This window comes from Triturus cristatus, chromosome 3_2, assembly GCF_964204655.1.
Source record: "Triturus cristatus chromosome 3_2, aTriCri1.1, whole genome shotgun sequence".
NCBI lineage: Eukaryota > Metazoa > Chordata > Amphibia > Caudata > Salamandridae > Triturus > Triturus cristatus.
The window spans coordinates 941,150,893-941,171,777 of NC_140584.1; the positions used below are offsets into that span (position 1 = coordinate 941,150,893).

At 41.8% G+C, this 20,885-nt stretch overlaps 1 protein-coding gene across 4 annotated transcripts in view; it reads right to left on the bottom strand.

Annotated features, from left to right (window-relative positions):
• BCAS3 (BCAS3 microtubule associated cell migration factor) overlaps positions 1–20,885 on the bottom strand; it is a 3,636,180-nt gene that overhangs the window by 3,106,248 nt on the left and 509,047 nt on the right. For all 4 annotated transcript variants that reach the window (XM_085649432.1, XM_085649434.1, XM_085649433.1 and 1 more), the window contains exon 7: positions 10,602–10,674. In XM_085649432.1, coding sequence (XP_085505558.1) covers positions 10,602–10,674 — 73 coding nt within the window. The remainder of the gene's footprint in view (positions 1–10,601; positions 10,675–20,885) is intronic.

The window sequence follows — 20,885 nt, forward strand, 5'->3', positions numbered from 1 at the left end:
CAACTGGGGATGTAATTTTTATACCCAAATAAGTAGCAGCTGAGACTATATTTAGCTGTTCTGGGGGATTCGGTCCTACAAATAAAATTTGTGTTTTTTGTACGTTTAATCTATAGCCAGAAAAATAACCAAATTGCAATGCAAGGTCTTGTATTATTGGCATTGCCCCCTTAATATCTGTTGTCAATACAACGATGTCATCTGCATATGCGAGGGCTCTATATATTGTGGCAAACACTTGAACTGGTTTTATGTCCTCTGTATTATTAAGTCTATTTAGAAAAATATCAATATATAGGGCAAAGAGAAGAGGTGAAACAGGACACCCGTGCCGAGTCCCACGATTTATACTGAAAGGCAAGGATTTCTTCCCAGCAATACTAATACAAGAAGAAGGGGCAGCATAGAGTGCTTTTAGGGCTGTAATCATTTTAGGGCCGAAGCCTTTTCGGATGAGAAGATCCCAGATATATGGCCAGGCCACCCTATCGAATGCCTTTTCGGCATCCAACAGGGTGATACCCAAATCTATGCTTGAAGCGTGGGCCCAGTCCATCAAAGCAATCACTCGTCTGACATGATCAGAGGTATCTCTATCAGGAATAAACCCGTGCTGGGAGTGTGAGACTAATGTGGAAATAACCCCCGAAAGGCGTGTTGCTAATAATTTAGAATAAATTTTACTATCGGCATTTAAAAGAGATATAGGTCTATAGGAGGATGGTTGTAAGGGTGGTTTCTCCTTTTTAAGGAAAGCCATAATGATGGATTCACTCCAAGAGGGGGGTGTAACCCCTTTCTGTGCTTCCAAGCATGTTAAGAATAGTGCCTGCTTTAACACATGTCTGAAAATTTTATAAAATTCAAGAGGAATTCTGTCCGGTCCCATGGCCTTACCTGCAGGTAGAGAGAGAATAGCTGCTTCTATCTTCTCCCAGGTTATATCTTTGTCTAATGAAGCTTTCAACCTAGGCGACAGCCTGGAAAACTCATTATTGACGAGAAAGTTTGAAAGTGATTCCGTTGAATACGTAGTCACCTCCGCCATATACAAATTTTTGTAAAACAAACGAAACACCTCCAATACTTTGTCTGACTGATCATACACCTGACCAGATTCATCCTGTATTTTATTTATAGTGTTTAAGCTGGCTTTTTGCCGAATTTTCTTTGCCAAAAGATGTCCAGACCTCTCGCCCATCTCATAAACCTGTGTTTTGAAAACAGCAAGTTGTTCTGCGAGTTTTGAGGCAAAATTTTCATACAGCCGGGACTTAGATATAGCTAAAGTGGCATTGATTTTCTTGGTATCTAAGGAGTTCTTAATAGCATCCACTAATGCTACCTCACAGTCCTGTATATCATTATAATAAGTTGCTAACTTACGTTGGTATTCCCTTTGCTTATTGATTGAAAAAGATAAAGTTTCTCCTCTCACCCCTGATTTGAAGGCGTCCCATACCATCTGAACAGACGTTGAACCCATATTAATTTCAAAAAAATCCTTAATCCATCTTTCCATATGTGCAATGTAAGATGGATCTACTAACAACCTCCGTTCAAATGACCATGTTGTTGCTTTGCCAGATAATATAAAATCTGTTTTAAATTCTGTTACTATGGGATTATGGTCCGATATTATTTTTGGAAATATCTCATACTTACAGTTGGATATTAATATAGATGATATGAAAAAATAGTCCAACCGAACAAATTTTTTGTGGGGTGCCGAGAAGAAAGTGTATCCCGGAAGAGTACTTCTTTTACTGAAGCCCACATCCTGAAGACTGAATTCGGAGACCAAACCATGTAATGCTTTAAAGGTCTTCCTTTTTGAACCTGTATAGACTACTTCATGAATGATATCATAATCAGGTTCCAAATGAATATTTAGATCTCCGCAGAGAAGAAGAGTAGAAGGCCAGTCAGAAAGCTCTACACTTAGAAAATTCAGCAGATCAGGATCGTCCGTGTTTGGACCGTACATGGAACAAAGAGTCCACGAGGTACACTCTACTACAATTTCGGCTATTACCCAACGACCATATTGGTCGGTCTTGATTCGTTTCAGAACAGCCTGATTTCTTCTACTAAGTATAGCTACCCCTTTGGTAGTAGTGCCTTGATTAGTGCAGCCAAGCACATACATGCCCAAGTCAGCTAACCAAGCTCTATTGTCCCATTTAAGATGAGTTTCCTGTATGCAGAGGAAGTCTAGTCTCATACTCTGGATTATTTGTGCACATATACCACGTTTCTTTTTATTATTAAGGCCACAGACGTTCCAAGAACATACTCTGATGCTAGTCATCGCGACAAGTTAGTTTCTAAACAGTAGATTGTCATTTGACATATGGGATAGATTGAATACTGAAAAAAAAATTGAACCATCAAAAAATAGAAATAGGTACAGGCATAGATCAGAAAGTCCTACAAAATCATGCTCACAGTAATTCGCAAAGTAACTAGAGCTGTCCTTGCTTGCCCCCCCACAAAACACCGCAATCACCCACCACCCTTTGAACCCCCACCCCCCACCCTTCCCAGCACCCACCCACACGGGGTATAGGGACTGAGCAGTCCCTAAGATGGTGATGAGAAGAAGAGCTAGATGTAACTCACCGCATGTTTCCAACTGCCTAGGGTATCATAAAAAAAAAAAAGGGAGAACAGATGAGGATGGTCAATATATCACCTAAGGTACAATCCTTCAAGAGTAAGGGAGTAAGGGAAAAAAAGGAAGAGCAGACTTAATTCTCTATCCATCTCGTTGCATCGACCACTCTTCTGATTCTACTTAACCCTTGTATGCTTTGCGCATATCTACTCAATTCATCTCTAAACAAAGCATAAAATACATGATACCCATAATAGTCACATGATGCCCCTAATATGCCAGATAATTGACTGTTGTGATGAAGACTTTATAATAACATCAAAGTGAATGTAAACAGTCTTTAGCATTTTTCTCCGTAGTCAAAAAATATATTTTCTCCTTATTAACCACTTTAAGCTTTGAAGGGTTAAGTAAATAGGCCTGGGCGCCTTTGGCTTGGAAGAGGGGAATTAATTGGCGTAGCTGCCAACGTAGTTGAACTGTGGCATGGCAGTAATCTGGTCGAACAAAAAAATCTAAATTTTTCCCCTTGCGTTTTCGATCTGGACGAGCCAGATTATATAGAGCCTCCCGTGCCAAAAAATTATTGAGAGTTATTAAAATAGCTCTAGGCATCACTTTTGAGGCATCCCTAGCCTTCCTCTGCGAAAAAGGGAACCTATGTGCTCTTTGTATCTCGACTTCCCACTGCCACTGGGAAAGCTCAGGGAATGCTTCTACAAAAAGCTCGACTACAAACTGCCGCACATTTGTCCCTTCACTGGATTCGGGAATTCCAAGAATTCGCAAATTATTACGCCGAGACCTATTTTCCAAATCGGTCAATTTCCAGTTAATGTCATCCTTTAAAGTGTTGAAAGTGGAAAGTTGAGATTTCTGTTCTACTATGACGTCCTCAATAGCTGAAATTCTTCCTTCTGCTTCCAGGACTCTTGCAGATGTCTCATTGCATGTTCTCACCACTCTCCTGAAGTTATTCTGAAGACGTCGGACTGCGCCTTGTATCCGCAGATTCTCGGTTTTTGACTCCTCTCGATGTTGCAGCATAAGCTGGTATAGCATATTAAGTGTAACCTCTGGGTTAGTTTGATCAGCCATGACGCCTGCCGAGGAGACTGCCAGATCTTGAGAAGCTGGAGAGGGTAGCGTTGATGTTGAAGCTACAGGAGCCCTACGTACTGTGTATTCTCCCTCACCCCACTCCCTTCTATCAGACAAGGGGGTTTCGTTGCAGTCCTCCTCTTCCATAGATGACTCCTGATCCTGATCCTGATCCACATCTTGGAGTGAGAGATTCAAGCTGGTATCATCTCCCCAGTCCTGTGCCTCTACATCCATACTCCCGGCCTCTAATGCGTTGGAGAGGTCGGACATTGAGTAAAAATTGCCTGCTGAGTCAACAGATTCAATATCTTGGTTGGATTCTGTATTTGGGAGATCCTCTGAAGCAGTGAGTACGGGGTCCAGCAGCGCATCAGGAGGTGCTAGAGAGGTGTCGGACGGAGCCCCGCCTAGGTCCGGGCGCTCACTCCCCAAACTCCCCAGACTGTCCCCCGACAGAGTCTCCAGTAAAGAAGCGGGTGAAGTCTCCCCTTTTTGGACCGAGGTTTCAATAATAGTGATAGTGTTACTATTATCACATGACTTGACAGGTGGGTCAGATCTGTTAAGTACAGTAGTGAGAGAGGCAGTCTTGACAAGAGAGGAGCGCCGGGACTGCACCAAGGTCACATCTTTAACTATTTTGAACATACCTGGAATTTTCGGGGAAGCGCCAGAACTACATCCCCCAGAATGCACCACTGTGGCTCCGTTTTGCTTGGGAATATCCCGCTGGTGTGGTATAAGCAAAGATCGTCGTCCATTATTGCAGGCATCAAATGAACCTTCATCCCCGTTTTCCCCGTTTTCTCCGCGCATATTAGATACTGAAGACTCTGGGGGAATGATGGATACTGCCGCTCGTTCTGCAGCAGCGGTAGAGGCGTCCAACTTGGCTGCAAGGATATCTCTCTCAGAAGCTGTTTTCTGGGCTACAGCAGGAGTAGTGTGCATCTTCGGCTTTGGTTTTGCCTTCTTCGAGGCAGCAGAGCATTTCGGCGGCATTATGCAAGGAGCCGTGAAGAGGCACGAAGAGACGCTGCCTTGGAGTTACAGCAAAGCAGCGTCCGGAACAAGTGAAACGCCGACTTCAGTCCGCGCTGGAAGAGAAGAGGTAGGAAAAGTTCTTCGGCGGTCCACTGAATCGTTCTGCGCGATAACACCTAGGTAGCAGCGTGTATTACCAGACGTGTTGAACAGCCAATTTCTGGTATAACTTGGAGCGGTTTCTAAAGATTAACGGCGTATGGAAGCCATAGGCAGTGAGCACATCACAGCTGCTCTAGCGGACAGAGAGCACGTCCGCCATCTTTCTCCACCCCCAGCTCTTACATAACTAATTAAGGATAATTATATGTTAACTGTTAAATCACATGTTAAATAACGATTTCTACCTCTTGAGATTGTTTTGCTATTGTTGTAGCGGTGCCGACACATCGGAAGATAATGCTGTTTACCCCTAAAAAACACTGATACTCACCTACGCATTGCGGCTCAATGTTTGTAAGGGGCGCTGCGGCCCTACCAATCACACAGTTTATATACGCTCATATATGTTCTACGTTAATCCTACATAGGTCAGATTAGTCGAACAGCCTACAGTCGTATCTGTAACTCTCTTACTAAAGTTATCTCTCATAGTTTTCTCACAAATGTTTCTCCGGATGTAACAATGTTCAATTAAAACCCTCCGTGTTTCCTTCAGACGGATCTGTCGTCGCAGCTCCTGCGTTCGAGTTTAACAGGGGAGAGAGGGAAGGGAGGGAAGGGAGGGCGGGAAGGGAGGGCAAAGGGAGGAGGGACGGGGATGGGGGCTAATGTAACTTTGGCTGTTTCCTCTATGTTTTCATTCTATTTTTTGTCTTAGTGGCTACTCAAATTTTGCTGTAGTGTCAGATTTTACTGCATAGTGTATTTGATCAATGACAAAACCCACTTGGTTACCGACAAGAGAAGTGTCTCCCTAACACTGCGTCCCATGATCCGATATATACGATCCAACCACCACAAACTAACCAGAGACAACCCTTCCACGCTTGCATGTTCCGTTGGGCTCATCACACCTATAGCGACAGCAGACACTTAGATGACACAGAATAAAGCCTTAGCAGAGAACCTTAATATTGTATCCCTGAACGTGAAAGGCCTTAATCACCCGGTAAGCGTAGGAAAATCTTCGAATATTTAGCAAAAACTAAAGGGGACATCATTCTCCTACAAGAAACGAAACTTTCAGAAGGGGACGTAGGGTTCATAAAACACAACTGGATCTCTCATATTTTATGCTCCGCAGCAGACCATAAGAAAAAAGGTGTGATTACCCTCATTGCCAAAAAATCCAACATAACTACTATCTCGAGCTCCCACGATGATGATGAACGACTCTTAGTCACGCACCTGCAGAGAGGAGATGACCCCATTCATGTAGTCAACATATATGGCCCTAACACCGATGTACCTGAGTTCTGGGAGAAGATCTCCAATACTCTCGAGAGCCTTCCTCAGGAAGATCTCATTGTAATTGGAGGAGACTTCAACTTACCGCTAGACACTCACATAGACCGCCAATCTAAATGCAAATATCAATCCTCCGGCTCATACAAGATCCTCAAAAAAATATGCTCTAAGTTTAATCCAAGAGACTCATGGCAACTCCAACATCCAGACGCAAGAGACTACACATTTTACTCGGCCCCACATAACTCCTACTCTAGGATTGACTACATCCTACTCTTAGGTTCGTTCACACACCTCATAGATGAAACAGACATAGCTCCCAAACTAGTCTCCGATCACTCCTGCATCAGTGCCAAACTCGCAGGTACCCATACCATTCTACCCCCAAAAAGATGGCGGTTCATGATGACATACTCTCTGACCCGGCAAATAAAATAAAGATTGAATCCGAAAATAAGGAATACATTGCACTAAATGACCTCCCTGAAATGAGCACATCCACTTTATGGGATGCACTTAAAGCGACCATTAGAGGTGTCATTATCGGTATTAAAGCGCAGTTCAATAAAAAACGAAACCGAGAACGTGAATCTCTAGAGAAAGAAATCAAGTCACTCGAAATAACTCACTCTGAGAATATAGATAACAAAGGCACCCTCGATCTTTTGATTAAGAAGAATTACGAATACAATAGAATAGTGAGTAAACGCGCTGGTGTGTGGATTAATAAATTCAAGGCACTCAAGCTATGTGAAGGGAATAAGGCAGGTAAATTGCTGGCATCATACCTCAAACACAAACAGAAACAATTTACCATATCCTCGATTAAGGACTCCAAGAACATCGTCCAAACCAAACAAAACGAGATACTAAGGGCATTTCAAGCCTTCTACGAGGATCTATATAAAAATAAACAAACAATGGATCCTGAGGGCTGCACTAAATACCTAGAGTCACTGAATCTACCAAAACTAACAGAAGCAGATAGCTTAGCGCTAGGGAGCCCCATCTCTGAGAAAGAACTCTCGATCTCCATTAAATCCCTCAAAAACCATAAATCCCCAGGCCCAGACGGCTTCTCAGCCTCCTTTTACAAGGAGTTTGATAGATCGCTAAAACCTACCTTACTAAAACTATTCAACTCTATAGCTAAAGAGGGCTGTGTCTCCAAATCAATGGGAGATGCCAATATCATTGTCATTCCCAAAGAAGGGAAAGACCCCCTTTTAACAAAAAATTATAGACCAATCTCGCTTATCAACTTGGATTGCAAGCTATATGCAAAAATATTAGTCAATAGACTAAATGCGATCCTTCCAAAATTGATCAGTAACTCGCAGGTGGGGTTTCTTAAGTATCACATGTCTAATGACAACACTAGATTACTGTGTCATATCCTGGAGAAAGCTAAGATAATGGCCGTCCCCTCTATTGCCATCACCATGGACGCAGAAAAAGCGTTGGACAGGGTATCATGGTCATTCTTAAAACAATGCATGTCATCTTTTAATCTTGGTGAGGCATATATCAACATGGTGCTCGCACTATACTCAGACCCTACTGCCCGAATTGCTATTAATGGAACCTTGTCTGAGTCATTCCATTTAGAACAGTGCACCAGACAGGGCTCCCCTCTCTCCCCTACACTGTTTATCTTGGCCTTAGAACCACTAATCACGGATATCAAATGCAATGACGACATAAGGGGAGTAAAATTCGGAGAAACCATAGTGAAGCTGGCCGCTTACGCGGATGATATCCTGGTGGTTACAGAGAACCCGAGCGACTCCATCAAGGCACTCATGTCCACGATAGAAAGATACTCTAGTCACTCCGGATACAAATTAAACCGTGACAAGTCCGAAGTCAAGCCTCTGAACATCCTTGGTTCCCGAGATATGCTAGGTGACTCTGGCCTCGCATGGCAGCCTGGTTACATTAAGTATCTAGGGATTGAATTCGGCAGCACAATACTAGAGACGCTCCAGCGTAACGAAGCTAGCACCCTAGAGAAAATTACAAAACTTCTTGAGGCATGGTCCCCAAGATTTATAACATGGTGGGGTAGGATCGAGGCCATCAAAATGATGATCTCTCCCCTAATAAACTATTTAATTACTATGCTCCCCCTCATTCTAACTGAGGACTTCCATCATAAACTCGACATCTTACTCTCCAATTTTTTATGGAAAGGGAAGAAAGCAAGAATTAGCATGAAAAACTCAGACTAGATAAATCACTAGGTGGGGTCAACCTAGCCGACTTTAAACTTTACCAGACGGCTTTCTTAGCAAAACAAGGCTCATACTGGCTCGTGCCATCAGAAGATTACACCCCTGTATGGCTAGACATTGAGAAATCAATTCTTATGAATCTTACCCCAGCGGCCCTTCTGACCGCAAATCTTACTGTGGTCACTTGCTCAAAGCCCTTATTGAAGAAGACAAAATCTGCCCTGTTGAAGATTGATAAACTATTAGACACTAGCATTAAACGCTCTAATCTTGAATTACTTTGGAACAATCATAAAATACTTTATAAAGGGGACCCTCTTCACAACGACGCCTCGGTTAACAATGGTATCCATTTCCCCCAGCAACTCTTCAACGGTGCCTATCCTCTTTCTTTCAAAGAAATACAATCTAAATACAATCTGGACCCAATTGAATTCTATAACTTCTTAAAAATAAAATCAGCACTAACAAAAGCGAAACCATCTCTCCTCTCCCCTTCCCTCCCGAGTTATTTATCAAAACTACATAAGTTAGGTCACCAGGTCTCCAGGATTTACAAGCTTATACGCCCTCAACAATCTACCCTCAATAAGAAGCTGATAGCCTTCTGGGAGTCGCACTCCTCCTCTCCGATCTCGGAGCTGGATTGGACCAAAACTTGGGTCTCAACCATGAGAAACAAAATCAGCCTGGTACTGTCCCAGACAAAGTTTTGGCTATTGCATAAAGCCTACTGGACACCAGCCCGCCTCCACTCGCACAAAATCAGGGAGGATCCCATCTGTTGGAATTGCAATGACAAAACAGGTGACCTAGAACACTTACTACTCCAGTGCGATTGCGTGGTACCCTTCTGGGATAAGGTCTTCGAATTCATATATAATCTCTTCTCATACTCCCCTAATAGAGATCTAACGTCACTAGCTTTTGGTTTCCTTAGAGCAGAGTCGCTGAATGAAAAAGATAGGACGCTCCTAGACCTACTCCTAATAGCAGCGGTTAAGATTATGCTCAACAATTGGAAAGACACACGCAAAGCCTCCTTTAATTGCTGGTTAAACTGGGTCACCAAACTAAGAGGGGCTGATAACATAACTCTCCAGAACTCGCCGTGGAAATCTTCTACCAGGCATATGTGGGATACTCTTGATCTATACCTTAGCGCACACAAACAGCCATGAATCACACCAATGATGTTAAACCAATCACCCCACTCGAGCTGTCTATTACGTCAGGGTCCATTAGTTAAGACAGTTACCTCAGTCGTCCGATCCCTGTGCTAGAACTCTACCTGCTGCTCATTTGGTCACACCTCTTGTCACCATTAATCTGCTCAGTCGTCTTCATGCAACTTCACTTGACACTACATATGTTTAAATTGTGTTAAATTGTGATTTATTGCTATACCAACTCGTACACTGATGTCATCTGCTTTGCCATTTTAATTATTGTTTTCTTCTGTTGTTAATTTTTGTATGTCTATTCCGTATGTCCTTCATTTGTTGTATTGTATGTACTACTTAATTTGGAAACAACCAATAAAAACTTTTTGAAATAAAATTGTTTAAAAAAGGCAGAACTCGGTGCCCCAAGATCCTGTTATTAGGAGGAGGAAAAACATGCTGACCTAACTGTTACCTGTGGGGAATGATGGGAGTGTTGTGAAGTCCTTAGTAGCACACTGTCAGTTTTTTTTTTTCTCTCCTATCTTTTACATTGAAGCCTACTGGCTAACACTGTCCCACATTCCCTTTCCTTTTCTTTTTAAGAAAAGTTTGGGAAAGATTTGCGATGGTCACTTTTCTGCCAGCAACTCATTTTATATAATTAGCTTCTTTTTTAAAGTAAAAGTTAAATACAATTTTGCCATTTTGGCCGTTTCATAGGCTGCAAACATATATGTAGTTTATTACAGTATAAAGTAAAATATGCATATATATGTTTTCAACAGTGATCCAGCGGCACATGGGCGGAACTGTTCAGGGCTTATGACTACTGAGGAGAATTCCGTTTGAGAGAAACATTGTTTGGGCCTCATCCGCAAGACAAACAAATTAATGAAAAAAAAGCTGCATTCATGCCATTATTATAAGAACATCTCAGGACATAGTTAGACCACCAAATAAGATAAAACATGGCCTCTTTAATGAAAGCAGAACACAGAACGTTGTAGTACATTAAAAATGCCTTACCCAGAAGATCCCATGCTTTTACAAACAGCAAGAAGTGGTCTTTTCTCTGAAAAATTATCACACTTCTGGGGTCCTGTTGGTAAAAAAAAATATTAAACAAATAATGAAATGTACGTTTTTCATAAATTGGGTTAAACATATTACATCCAACACTCATCTGTACTCCTGCATCAAGCTTCGTTAGAAGCAGAGTCCTAATTGCAGAAATACCCATTCGACAAAACACTGTAAACACAGTTTGACAAAACTCCAGGCTGCTAAACCCCATTAAGAATAAATGATGTTCTGCACGGCAGTGCCCATAGTACATACGATTTGACACACTGCACAACTAATGCAAGAAACTGGGGATACAAATGTAAACCATGACACAAACATTTTAGCCAAGCACAGGTTTTTGTACAGTTGGCCAGCATACTGGGAGATCTTTGTTGCATCTTCATATGATGTGAATTTCAAAGAAAAAGAGACCAAAAAGGGAATGTGAACATTATTTTTGTTCAATAAAGAAAACTGAGATTAAAGAAGACAGAAGAAAGTATGTATTAACAGTTTACTGACTGGAGGTTGAGAAATGTAGATTTCAATATGTCAATTACTCATGAAAACTGTTTGTGTTCAATACAATAATAATAATTAAATCCGTGTAATTAAAATGCTTACCTAATATGTTATAATACATTTCTCCAACTACTGATCTACCCAGTGTATCGATTACTTCCTAACAGGTTTGATTTTAGAGTGTGAGGAACTGGCCCGTCCAGAGTACAGAATTCTATTATCCTAAAAAGGTGCAATTCCATTAACATTATCCTGAGAACAACTTTATCACTGACACTCAACAGTCAAGTTGACACATACTACTGCCAGGGGTGGCAGTTATGTGTCCCTTAAGTGTGTTTTGCTGTTATTAAAACTCTTATTCTTTAGGTGCTAAGAACCACATAACTGCGAAACATATATGCTAGCATTTCATTAGATACACAGAAAATACAATTTAGAATTCAACGAGGTAGATAATAATCAGTATTCTTAAACAGGCTCAGGGATATCTTACATACAAATCTCACACTGCAAGCATTTATTGCTTCTAAGTGCGTAAACAAAGGGGCCGAATGCAGAACGAAACACATGTGGCAATAATGAATAAGTCTGTCTATTAACACTGCAAATGTGAGTAATAAGTGTTGCAAAGATGAGCTCAAACTGTAATTTTCGAGTTCGATAGTACAACATTTAACAGATCAGGTTGAATATATAAATAGGTTTCATAAGTACTATAGTGGATATATCAAGTAGAAAATAAAGGTCTACACATTGAATCACCATATAGAAGTATCTCATCTTTATGTGACCATTCTCAATACATATAGTTAAATTTACAAAGAGAAATACTCAAAAACTGCATTAAAAACATTTTTATGAAAGACTACCATTACTACAACATGAAAGTAACAAGCATTGGCATAGCCAATAGATCTCGCCTTTGGGACCTTATAAGTGTTTAGCCATGCAACAGTTGCATAACTAAATACTTATAAGGTCCCAAAAGCGAGACCTATTGGCTATGCCAAGCGGCTGCGAAAGTGATCGCATCACGATCAAACATCAAAGCGGCTGTGCGGGCGTGAAAGTGAAAGTAATCACGGTCAAGCGCGGCGCGCGCCCGCGCACATGCACTGTAGCTCTAGGCTGGCCTGGTAGCACTTTTTGGAGCCCTCTCAATAAGTCTCGCCAGACCAGCGCATGCGCTGGGTCAGGCAAGTCCTTAAAATCCCATGGAAGGAGGGAAAGTGAATGGAATTTGTGAATGGAAGTTTAGTACTTAATACAGGAAGATTATAACCACATCTTCTGTGGTAAAGAAAATCCGGTAAATACTCTAACTTTTCTTTGCACCAAAATCACAAGTTTCCGACAAGGCAAGATGAATCAACTCACTGCATTAACGTAAACATTCCCATACAGATATTCCACTTGCGGCCGCATACGTTATTTTTTGTCCAGGCATGCACTCCGGACTTCTAAAATTATTTTATTCTTTTGTGTAACTTAATTATAAGCAGTACCTTTAAATCTAAGAAGTTTGAATCTCAGTTGAAGATCAGATTCATATATCATGTAAATAGAAACGAGTGGTAAACCCTCAAAGCATCCTCATCAGAGAAAATATTTACTGCTGTAGTGAAGGCTTCAATGAAAAAGCCTGAAATTCATTTATACTTCTATGCGACTTAACTACATTGAGTGCACTAGTGAAAAAACCTACTGTCCCTCCCAATGTATGCCAACTTCTTGTAGCAACAACTTAATACCAACATTACTTATGTTGCTTTTTAAGGCAAGGAATAAGCTTTGAGCGTTGTCCTCTTAAACTCCAAGAAGTGAAGGATAATTCGGCACAAATACTTTGGGTGGAAAAAAAAACTAGGTCAAAAGATATCAGGAAGGAAATAAAATCGTCTCGAGAGCATGGGCACAGCTAAGTGAGACAGGACTAAGGCGAAGAATTATATTACTAAAAAAGGGAAGGGGCAGGGTACCAAAGGACTTCCCCAATAAAGCAGAAAAATACAAAGAAAGCTTGAAACCATAATCCAGAAAAAAGTACAAAGAACGCCTGAAACCATAGTGGGATTAAAACAAACTGATTAATCCCGTGTTTATGCAAGCATTTTCAACCAGGAACTCAAGTTATTTATCCCGCGTTCACTGTGCAGTGGATGCAGAACTCTTTCTTCCAGACACAATAGGTGATCCTCTCTGAGAGTATGTTTCCTAATAGAATATATGCAGAGGTATACCAGGTACGGAAATGATGTTCATTTCACCCAATCTGGGGCTAAATGAATGGACTTGTCCAATGGCACAAATCCAACATATCATTACAGCAGTCAAGATAATGATCATGCAAGAATGACTGATGTAGCACTTTGACTTTGTTGCATCCAAACTGCATGCACATCCTAAACAAATAATATAAATTAACAATTAAAATGTCACTGTTCCATCAAAGTAAATAAATCAAATAACACATTCGTTCTGATATGTAAACTACACTCATGTCACATCTGCAGACTAACAAAATAACTATTTCATACCTCATCATTAAAACTTAATGTGACAGGGGCTGGCCTCATGGGAGGGTACACGAAGAGACAAGGCGGTACTAAGGAGGGACTAATAATAATAAGGCTATTGACCAATGAAAAGCCACCATTTACAAATGACAGGGACAGGAGCTAATTTAAAAGATGGGTGAAAAGGGGCAGAATTGTATGCCCATATCCTGAATATAGCATGTCTCGAAACGACAGCGCAAGCGCTGCCTAGGCAAGACCTAAAAAGGGCTCCAGGCAGAAGTCTGAGTGAGGGGAGAGGGAAGAGAAACCTACCTTGGGACTGACTGCAGGAAGGAGAAAAGCAAGATCATGAACCTATCGCAGAGTGGGAGTAAAAATCTGGATGCAGCCTGTAGCTTGGAAGTGACCAGTCCTTACATTTCAATAAATGTTTACATTTTCGTTCTCATAATGTAAACAGACTCAAAATTCTAATCGTGCAAAGGGCTAATAACACATAACTAACTCAAGATGTCATATGGTATGCAGCCACTAGTCAGTTATCCAGAAGAGGGGGCAGCACAGCAATGAGGAGAGATGGAGTCCAGATGACTGACTAAAACGTAGTGGGCAAAGGAAGAAAACGTGTCCTACCATGGGGTCTGCTGTAGGACTCGGGCTTTTGGCCATCTAATGTCAGACTTCAATCCCTTGGGTATTAAAGGTGTCAGGGGCACGTTCAGTCACCTGAGGACTCATCAGTGAGCTCAGGCAATGAACATGCGGCAGGCAAAAGCAACTGTACTTTTTTGGTGTAACAAAAGACGGGCATACCAGGGCATGCAAAGATTTCCGGACAGATCGCACCCTGAAAGGTCAATAGCGCTGGCTGTGAAGCACACTTGGCAACCTCTTGACTCAAAACCGCGCAAGACATCAGGCATTAACCAGGGGGATGCCATTAAGGTGAATGGAAATTAACATATTTTTGAAGGGTCAAAAGTAGGTTTGAAAAATCTATGGAGGCATTTTGAATGTTGGGTGAACAGAAGTAAAAATAGGATGACATACTACAAACGCAGCTGAGTTGACAGGTATGGTGAAGTGTGAGAGGGGAATGCTAATGAGGCTCCTGCTCTAGAAGTCGTTTTGCAATAGATTTTTCAACCTGGCAGGAATGAACAGATAACACACTTGTTTAAGTATACAGATTGCTCTTCTGCGTTTTCTTTTCTTTATCAATAAACGTGCAGTATGAAAAGAGGGTCAAGGGAGGAGCTGTACTGAATCACTTCTGATGACATTATGCTTATTAGTAATTTTGAAACTTGAAATAGCCTACCTCTTTTCGGTTACAGAACTTCAGCAAGAATGATAGTGTAAGCCCCATGGATGGTACGGCAGACGCACACTGTTTAGAGGAACAGCTCAATACCAACCATGGAGAACATGACAGAGATTATTAACTAGACGAGAGAGGTGGCTGCACGGCAGATCTCGGTGGGATATATTTATAAGGGATAAAGTACCCCGTTGTACACTATAAGGATATCACCAAGGAGTTCCATAACCATACAGAGGAAAGATGCCGAAGACTAAGTTCCTTTATCAGGTTATGAAACTCTGAGGTGACTTGCAAGATCCATATAATACATGAAAAGATAATCACTTTTCCCACAAACCACTTAAAACCATGGTGTGTAGTTCTTTATATGAAAGAGAGAGCATGTTTGCAAACATTAAGAATAGAAATAGAACTTCTAGTGCAAAATTAAAGGCATCAAAAACCTGTCAGGTATTTGTTGCAGAAAGATATTAGAAACAGTAGCAGAAAGATTCTAACTTTTCAATAACTATCCAAGTAGGGCAAAAATTAAACATGATCTTCCTGCTTGTAACTATATGCTAGAAAAATAAAGCTTAGACAGAAAAACAAGGTTCAATATCATTGCTTTAAACAGCTGCTTTAATTATGCTCGTGACCTGACCTGCCTTTCACCTTGGCTGCTGGTTCTGGCAGCAGACACTGTGACTCGGAATAATTTATTACAGTTGAGTTCTGACGTCTTTTCTTTATAAACAGCAACTGAGGGCGCCACAAGTCGCAGAATATAAAGAAAATAGAGAGAGGCATTTATACAGGGATTGTTGAATCCCATGTATTATAAAGATCTATCCAGAAGGGCAAAGGAGAGAAGCAGAAGCTAGTGTGTTACATTTTGCATGAGGCATACAATGGCGGCTGGAGTTCCTTCTCGACAAGTGATATGAAAAAGTACAGTGGGCTGGGTCCTGTCAGTGTTCAACACCATCAGTTCTAAACATCTGGTGCGGAGTCGCCTCCATATCAGGCTCTCGATTTCTGCCCTCACACTCAGTGTTGCCACGTTCATGAGCTAATCGGAAGATATGATCACCTGATCGTAGTCTGATAGCACACGCTGCAGGAATCCGCAGCGAGGCAGTAGGCAGAGCTTAGGCTCTAAATGGACCACCTATACAGTCATTACCTGCTGGAGACTGATAAAGCTCCCGCTGCCCACTATAAGCAGCATCTCGACATTTTTCAAGCCCACAATAAATAAAAGTAAATATTTTACAAAGAGTTTGATATAACGTTCCAAATGGAGCATTATAGTTATTTCACAATCTCAATGTCAGAATCAAAACATTTTCAATAATATTTACAAAGTAATTTGTGTTACTCAGTTATCTTATACAGCTAACAACCAGTGACAAGCCAATAGTCCAGGTTTGTTTTAGCTATATTGTCAATTGTTGTAATTTATACCTGGATACAATAAGACAAACAGACAGAGAAAGCAAAACAGTCAGGCAGCATACTATGGTTAGCACAGATTTTTAATTGTATAGGCCACACCCCTTTGAGAGACACCCCTCTCCCCTCCAGTTTTTTGATCCCCCTTAAAAAGCCTTGGTATAGTAGTAACTCCTCAGTCAAATAATCACTGCAGGAGATCCTTGACCAGCCTATTTATCGATTGACATGAGGTTGATGGGTGTTTATGTAGTCTTTGCCAATAGGTTGTTTTACACAGAGGTTAAAAATTTACAGGAGTCAGATAATTCATTGAGCTCTCCTTATTTTGTCCGTCTTCCCCAGCCATACCTGCCTGGGCAGTTTTCTTTAACGAGAGGTAGGCCTTTATTATGAGTGGCCTAAAAAGTAGGCTAGTATTTCACCCACAATGGGGATTGGGAAAATTCGTCCCATTATGAACTGTACCCTGAGAGTCCACTAAGAAATGGGGAATTACTGGGAGAGGGAAAAATTCATGGAAAGATTCATCACTGTTATTCCCCATATTCCCCATTTCTCCCTGAAATTTCACAGAGAGATCCCTGCTGTTTTCAGCAGCAGAATCTACATGTACCAGTAAAGAGATCCACGGAGCTCACATGCATCTCATAATTACAAAGGGGCCGGTAACTACTGTTGCAATTAAGAGAGCACTCATAATGAGAGCATTTTTGGAAAATGTATGGTAGTAAAGAACTAAAGTAAAATGGACAAAGAGTTTTTTAAGGACTCTGTTCTGTTAAAGAGAATGTGTCAATAGTTAGACTATTTGGGTACCCGTAGAGGTTGCTTTGAGCAGTGGTTCTGTTGTACACTGAGGTACGAATATTGACTAGGATATTATCCGGCAAAAAGCACAGCAATCCGTTTCCCCCCCTCCTCGTTTGAAGCTCAGCCGAACATTAAATCCCCCAATTAGCTGCAGATTCTAGACATGAGATGGGATGAAAAGTCACTTTCTAAAATGGCCTACTGGACTATAAGAAGAGCAGGCTGAAAAAAAATCCCTTATTTCCGATACCGCCTTGATTGTATTAGTACTTTTGTTAAATCAAATCATTAGGAAAGAAGGACTTTAGATGAAACCAGATTAATATATGGCCTGTTCATGAGACTGCAAACATGTGCTCCTGGGCACGCTAATGGGGCCTGAGCTCTCGGTTCCCGTCCTGTAATTTTATGGTGGTGGATGAAAAACGAGAGGATATAATCCTCCAAATTGTGGGGGATTACGTTTTGATCTCTCCAACTGCGTGTTTGTTTTACATGTGCGAAGCGCTGACGTTCCACACACACCTGCCGCGTGCACTGACTCGAACCGCGCGCGGGACCGTGATTGGAACGGACCACGCACGGTAAATCTGGCAGAGCAAGCCGGCCTGAAATCCCGTCGCAAAGTCCCTTTTCCAAAACTCCTTGCCTCCTAAATCCTTTTAATTCTGTCATAACACTCTAACCTTTATCAGAGAAGCTGAAAATCCCGATAGATCACACAATTAAAGTAATGAAAACGGCGAGGCCTGCCGCTGAGGCACCGCCTCCCCTCACTGTTCCATTTAGCTAAAGGGAGAAGTTGGAAGTCAGTGAGGCCATGTAATATCGCCCAGGCTCTGACGCGGCTCGTCACTCAACCAACTTTAACAGCTCAATGGCAGTGCACTCAAAACATTGTACGGTCCTGCGTGGTAACGTTAAAGGCCCTCCGGCCCCCAATGACCATGTGGAGGACGTTACCTAGGGACAACAATGCAGTGTGAAAAACTTCAACTTGTATGGAAATCAGGAAGCATCAATGTCTGTTAAACAAATGTAGTTCAAACTCTCCAAACTGAATACAGGCGATTCAGCTGTGGCATGTTTGACTAGAAAGCAATTTCGGCTGTAATAAAATGAACATAATCCACATTTCTGCTATTGACTGCTTTTTTGTAAAGGATTCAGATACAATAAAATAATTTACATAAAGCAAAAACAGGCCCTCTTTATGAGGCACATTACAAGATCATCAACCTGTGTCAGGAAGCCAAACATACTTGTTCGTCTACTTTTCTCAGTTCTATCCCACCAACAGTATGGCTCTCAGTTCAGCATGAGACAGAAGCAGGACCAACTGATGTACCGGAGGCCACTCCCACGCTGGCATTTAACGACTGACATTTGCATACAATATTTATCATTTGTGCTCATGCACTGGGTTTTGTATTGGTGTGCAGAGGTGTCATTTTTTTTCCTTGCAACCTCCCCGAACCTTTATGGATAGCATTGAAACTATGCAGTATTTTTGGCTTTGCCACTTGCACTGGAAAATCGTAACTTTTTAGAAAATGTGTGTCAAACATATTATTCACTAACAAAATGATTCTGTTTAAGATATACTTTGCGGAAAACAATGTCAATTTTCTATGCGGTGCCAGTGTGCATAAATAACATTCGCAAAAGGTAAACTTGCACAGAAATATTCTACAAATATTTGTGCTCTGAGGTGACAAAGCTTTCCTTGGGTGAAGGTATGTTATGTTATATTTCTATTTGTAGGGCACGCGTAACACCCTGGAGGGTATCCTGGCACCTGTGAAGGGAGGGTACTGATCTGTCTGGCAGCCTGTTGGAATAACCAACGTTTTTCGGTTCTTCCTGAATTCAAGGACTGAGCTGGCAGCTCTAATGTGGGAGGGGAGTTCATTCTAGGCTTTAGTGACGAGGTAGGAGAAGGCTCGACCTCCGTCTCTCGCCCGGCGGATGCATGGAACGTGTACGAGCAGGAGGCTGGTCTAGCAGAGGTGTGGAAGAGGAGGCAATTATTGAGGTATACTGGTTCTTGGTTGAATAGTACTTTGTAGAGGAGTGTGAGGAGTTTGAAAAGGGCACCATTGTGGGGGTCAGCGGAGGTCTTTGAAGGGCAGAAGTTTCAGTCTGAGTCTCGAAGCTGCGTACTGTATAAAATGGAGCCTTTTTATGAGTTGGGAAGTGATGCCAACCTAAAGGGCTTTGCCGCAGTCAAGACTCCTGGAGACAAGGGCGTGCGTGATGGATTGCAGGTGTCTAAAGAGAGTCATTTAAAGATTTTCCTGAGTGGTTTGAGGGTGTGGAAGCAGGTGAAGGTAACTGTGTTAACCTAATGTGTCATGGAGATTCTGCTGTCGATCACAATAAGAAGGTTTCTGGCCGCGTTGGATGGGCGGGGAATAGGTCCTAGTTTAGTTGGCCAGCAGCTCGGGGTCCAAAATGAGGTCTCTTTGGCAAAGATTACCACTTGTGTTTTGCTGCTGTTGAGCTTGAGGCACTTTCTTTTTTTATCCAGTCTGCATATGACAAAGTTGACTTGGGTGGTTTAGGTATCTTATCACAGGAAGAGGATCAGCTGACTGTCATCAGCATAAGAGATTATTCTTAATCCACTGGAGCAAAAGATGCTGGCGAGGGGCAACATGCAGAGTGTGGGGTGCATGGAGGAACATTGTGGGGCTGTGCAGATTGGGGTAGAAGCCTGTGGCAAAAATGTAGTGAGTGCATGGATCCGATGGGGCTCCTGAGTGGATGGTGCACACGACCTTGGCAGTTTCTGATGTGGTGAGGGCATGAAAGCAGGTCAGGTGATTTTCAAGGTGTTTGTCACCGGAGTTAAGGACTTCAAGGTTGTAGAGGTCCAGTTGAGGAGTGGTAAAGTTGTAGTAGACAGTGTTGATTTGGTTCTTTAAGTAGTGATAGAGATGGGTGCAGGGTTTCTGGGATGGGGAGATGATCATGGACCTGGCAGGTTGGGACTTGAATTCCTTCACAATGGTGAAGATTTCTTTGGAGGTGTTGCCTTTGTTTTTGATCATTTCATTGACACCTAGGCCTTGCTTGGTAGTTTTGAGACGCTGGTGGCATATTAGGAGGGCTATTATGTAGAATTCTTTGCCAGGGTTGTTATGGCAGTGGTGCCATGTGGTGAAGAAAGGATTTATGACACTCGGGACGTGTGACATATGGATTTATTTATGGCCTGTTGGTTGTGTGGCTTCCCTCCAGCCAGCCTTCATCTAACTGCCAGAGATGGAATCCACGCAACTGAACACTCTTAAGCATAATACACAATAATGCTGGTGACCGAGCTAGAACGGGAGGAATGAGATCACAACACATCTTCCCCACTTACAGCTATATGACAATGAATAAAAAGAGAACCAACGAGATACAATACAATAAAATGAAACTTTACAGGATACTGTAAAGCAACCTAAAAAAAAACAAAGAGAAAAAATACAATAAAATATTCTAAGCAATCCGACAGTACACAATTCTACGCATTCCTTCTATACACAAATTCTAAAATTTGCAAATCCCACCCACGAGAAACAAGAATATCACTTTTCCACAAAGTCCTTCAAATAACAAGGAAGTCTATGAATTCTTGAA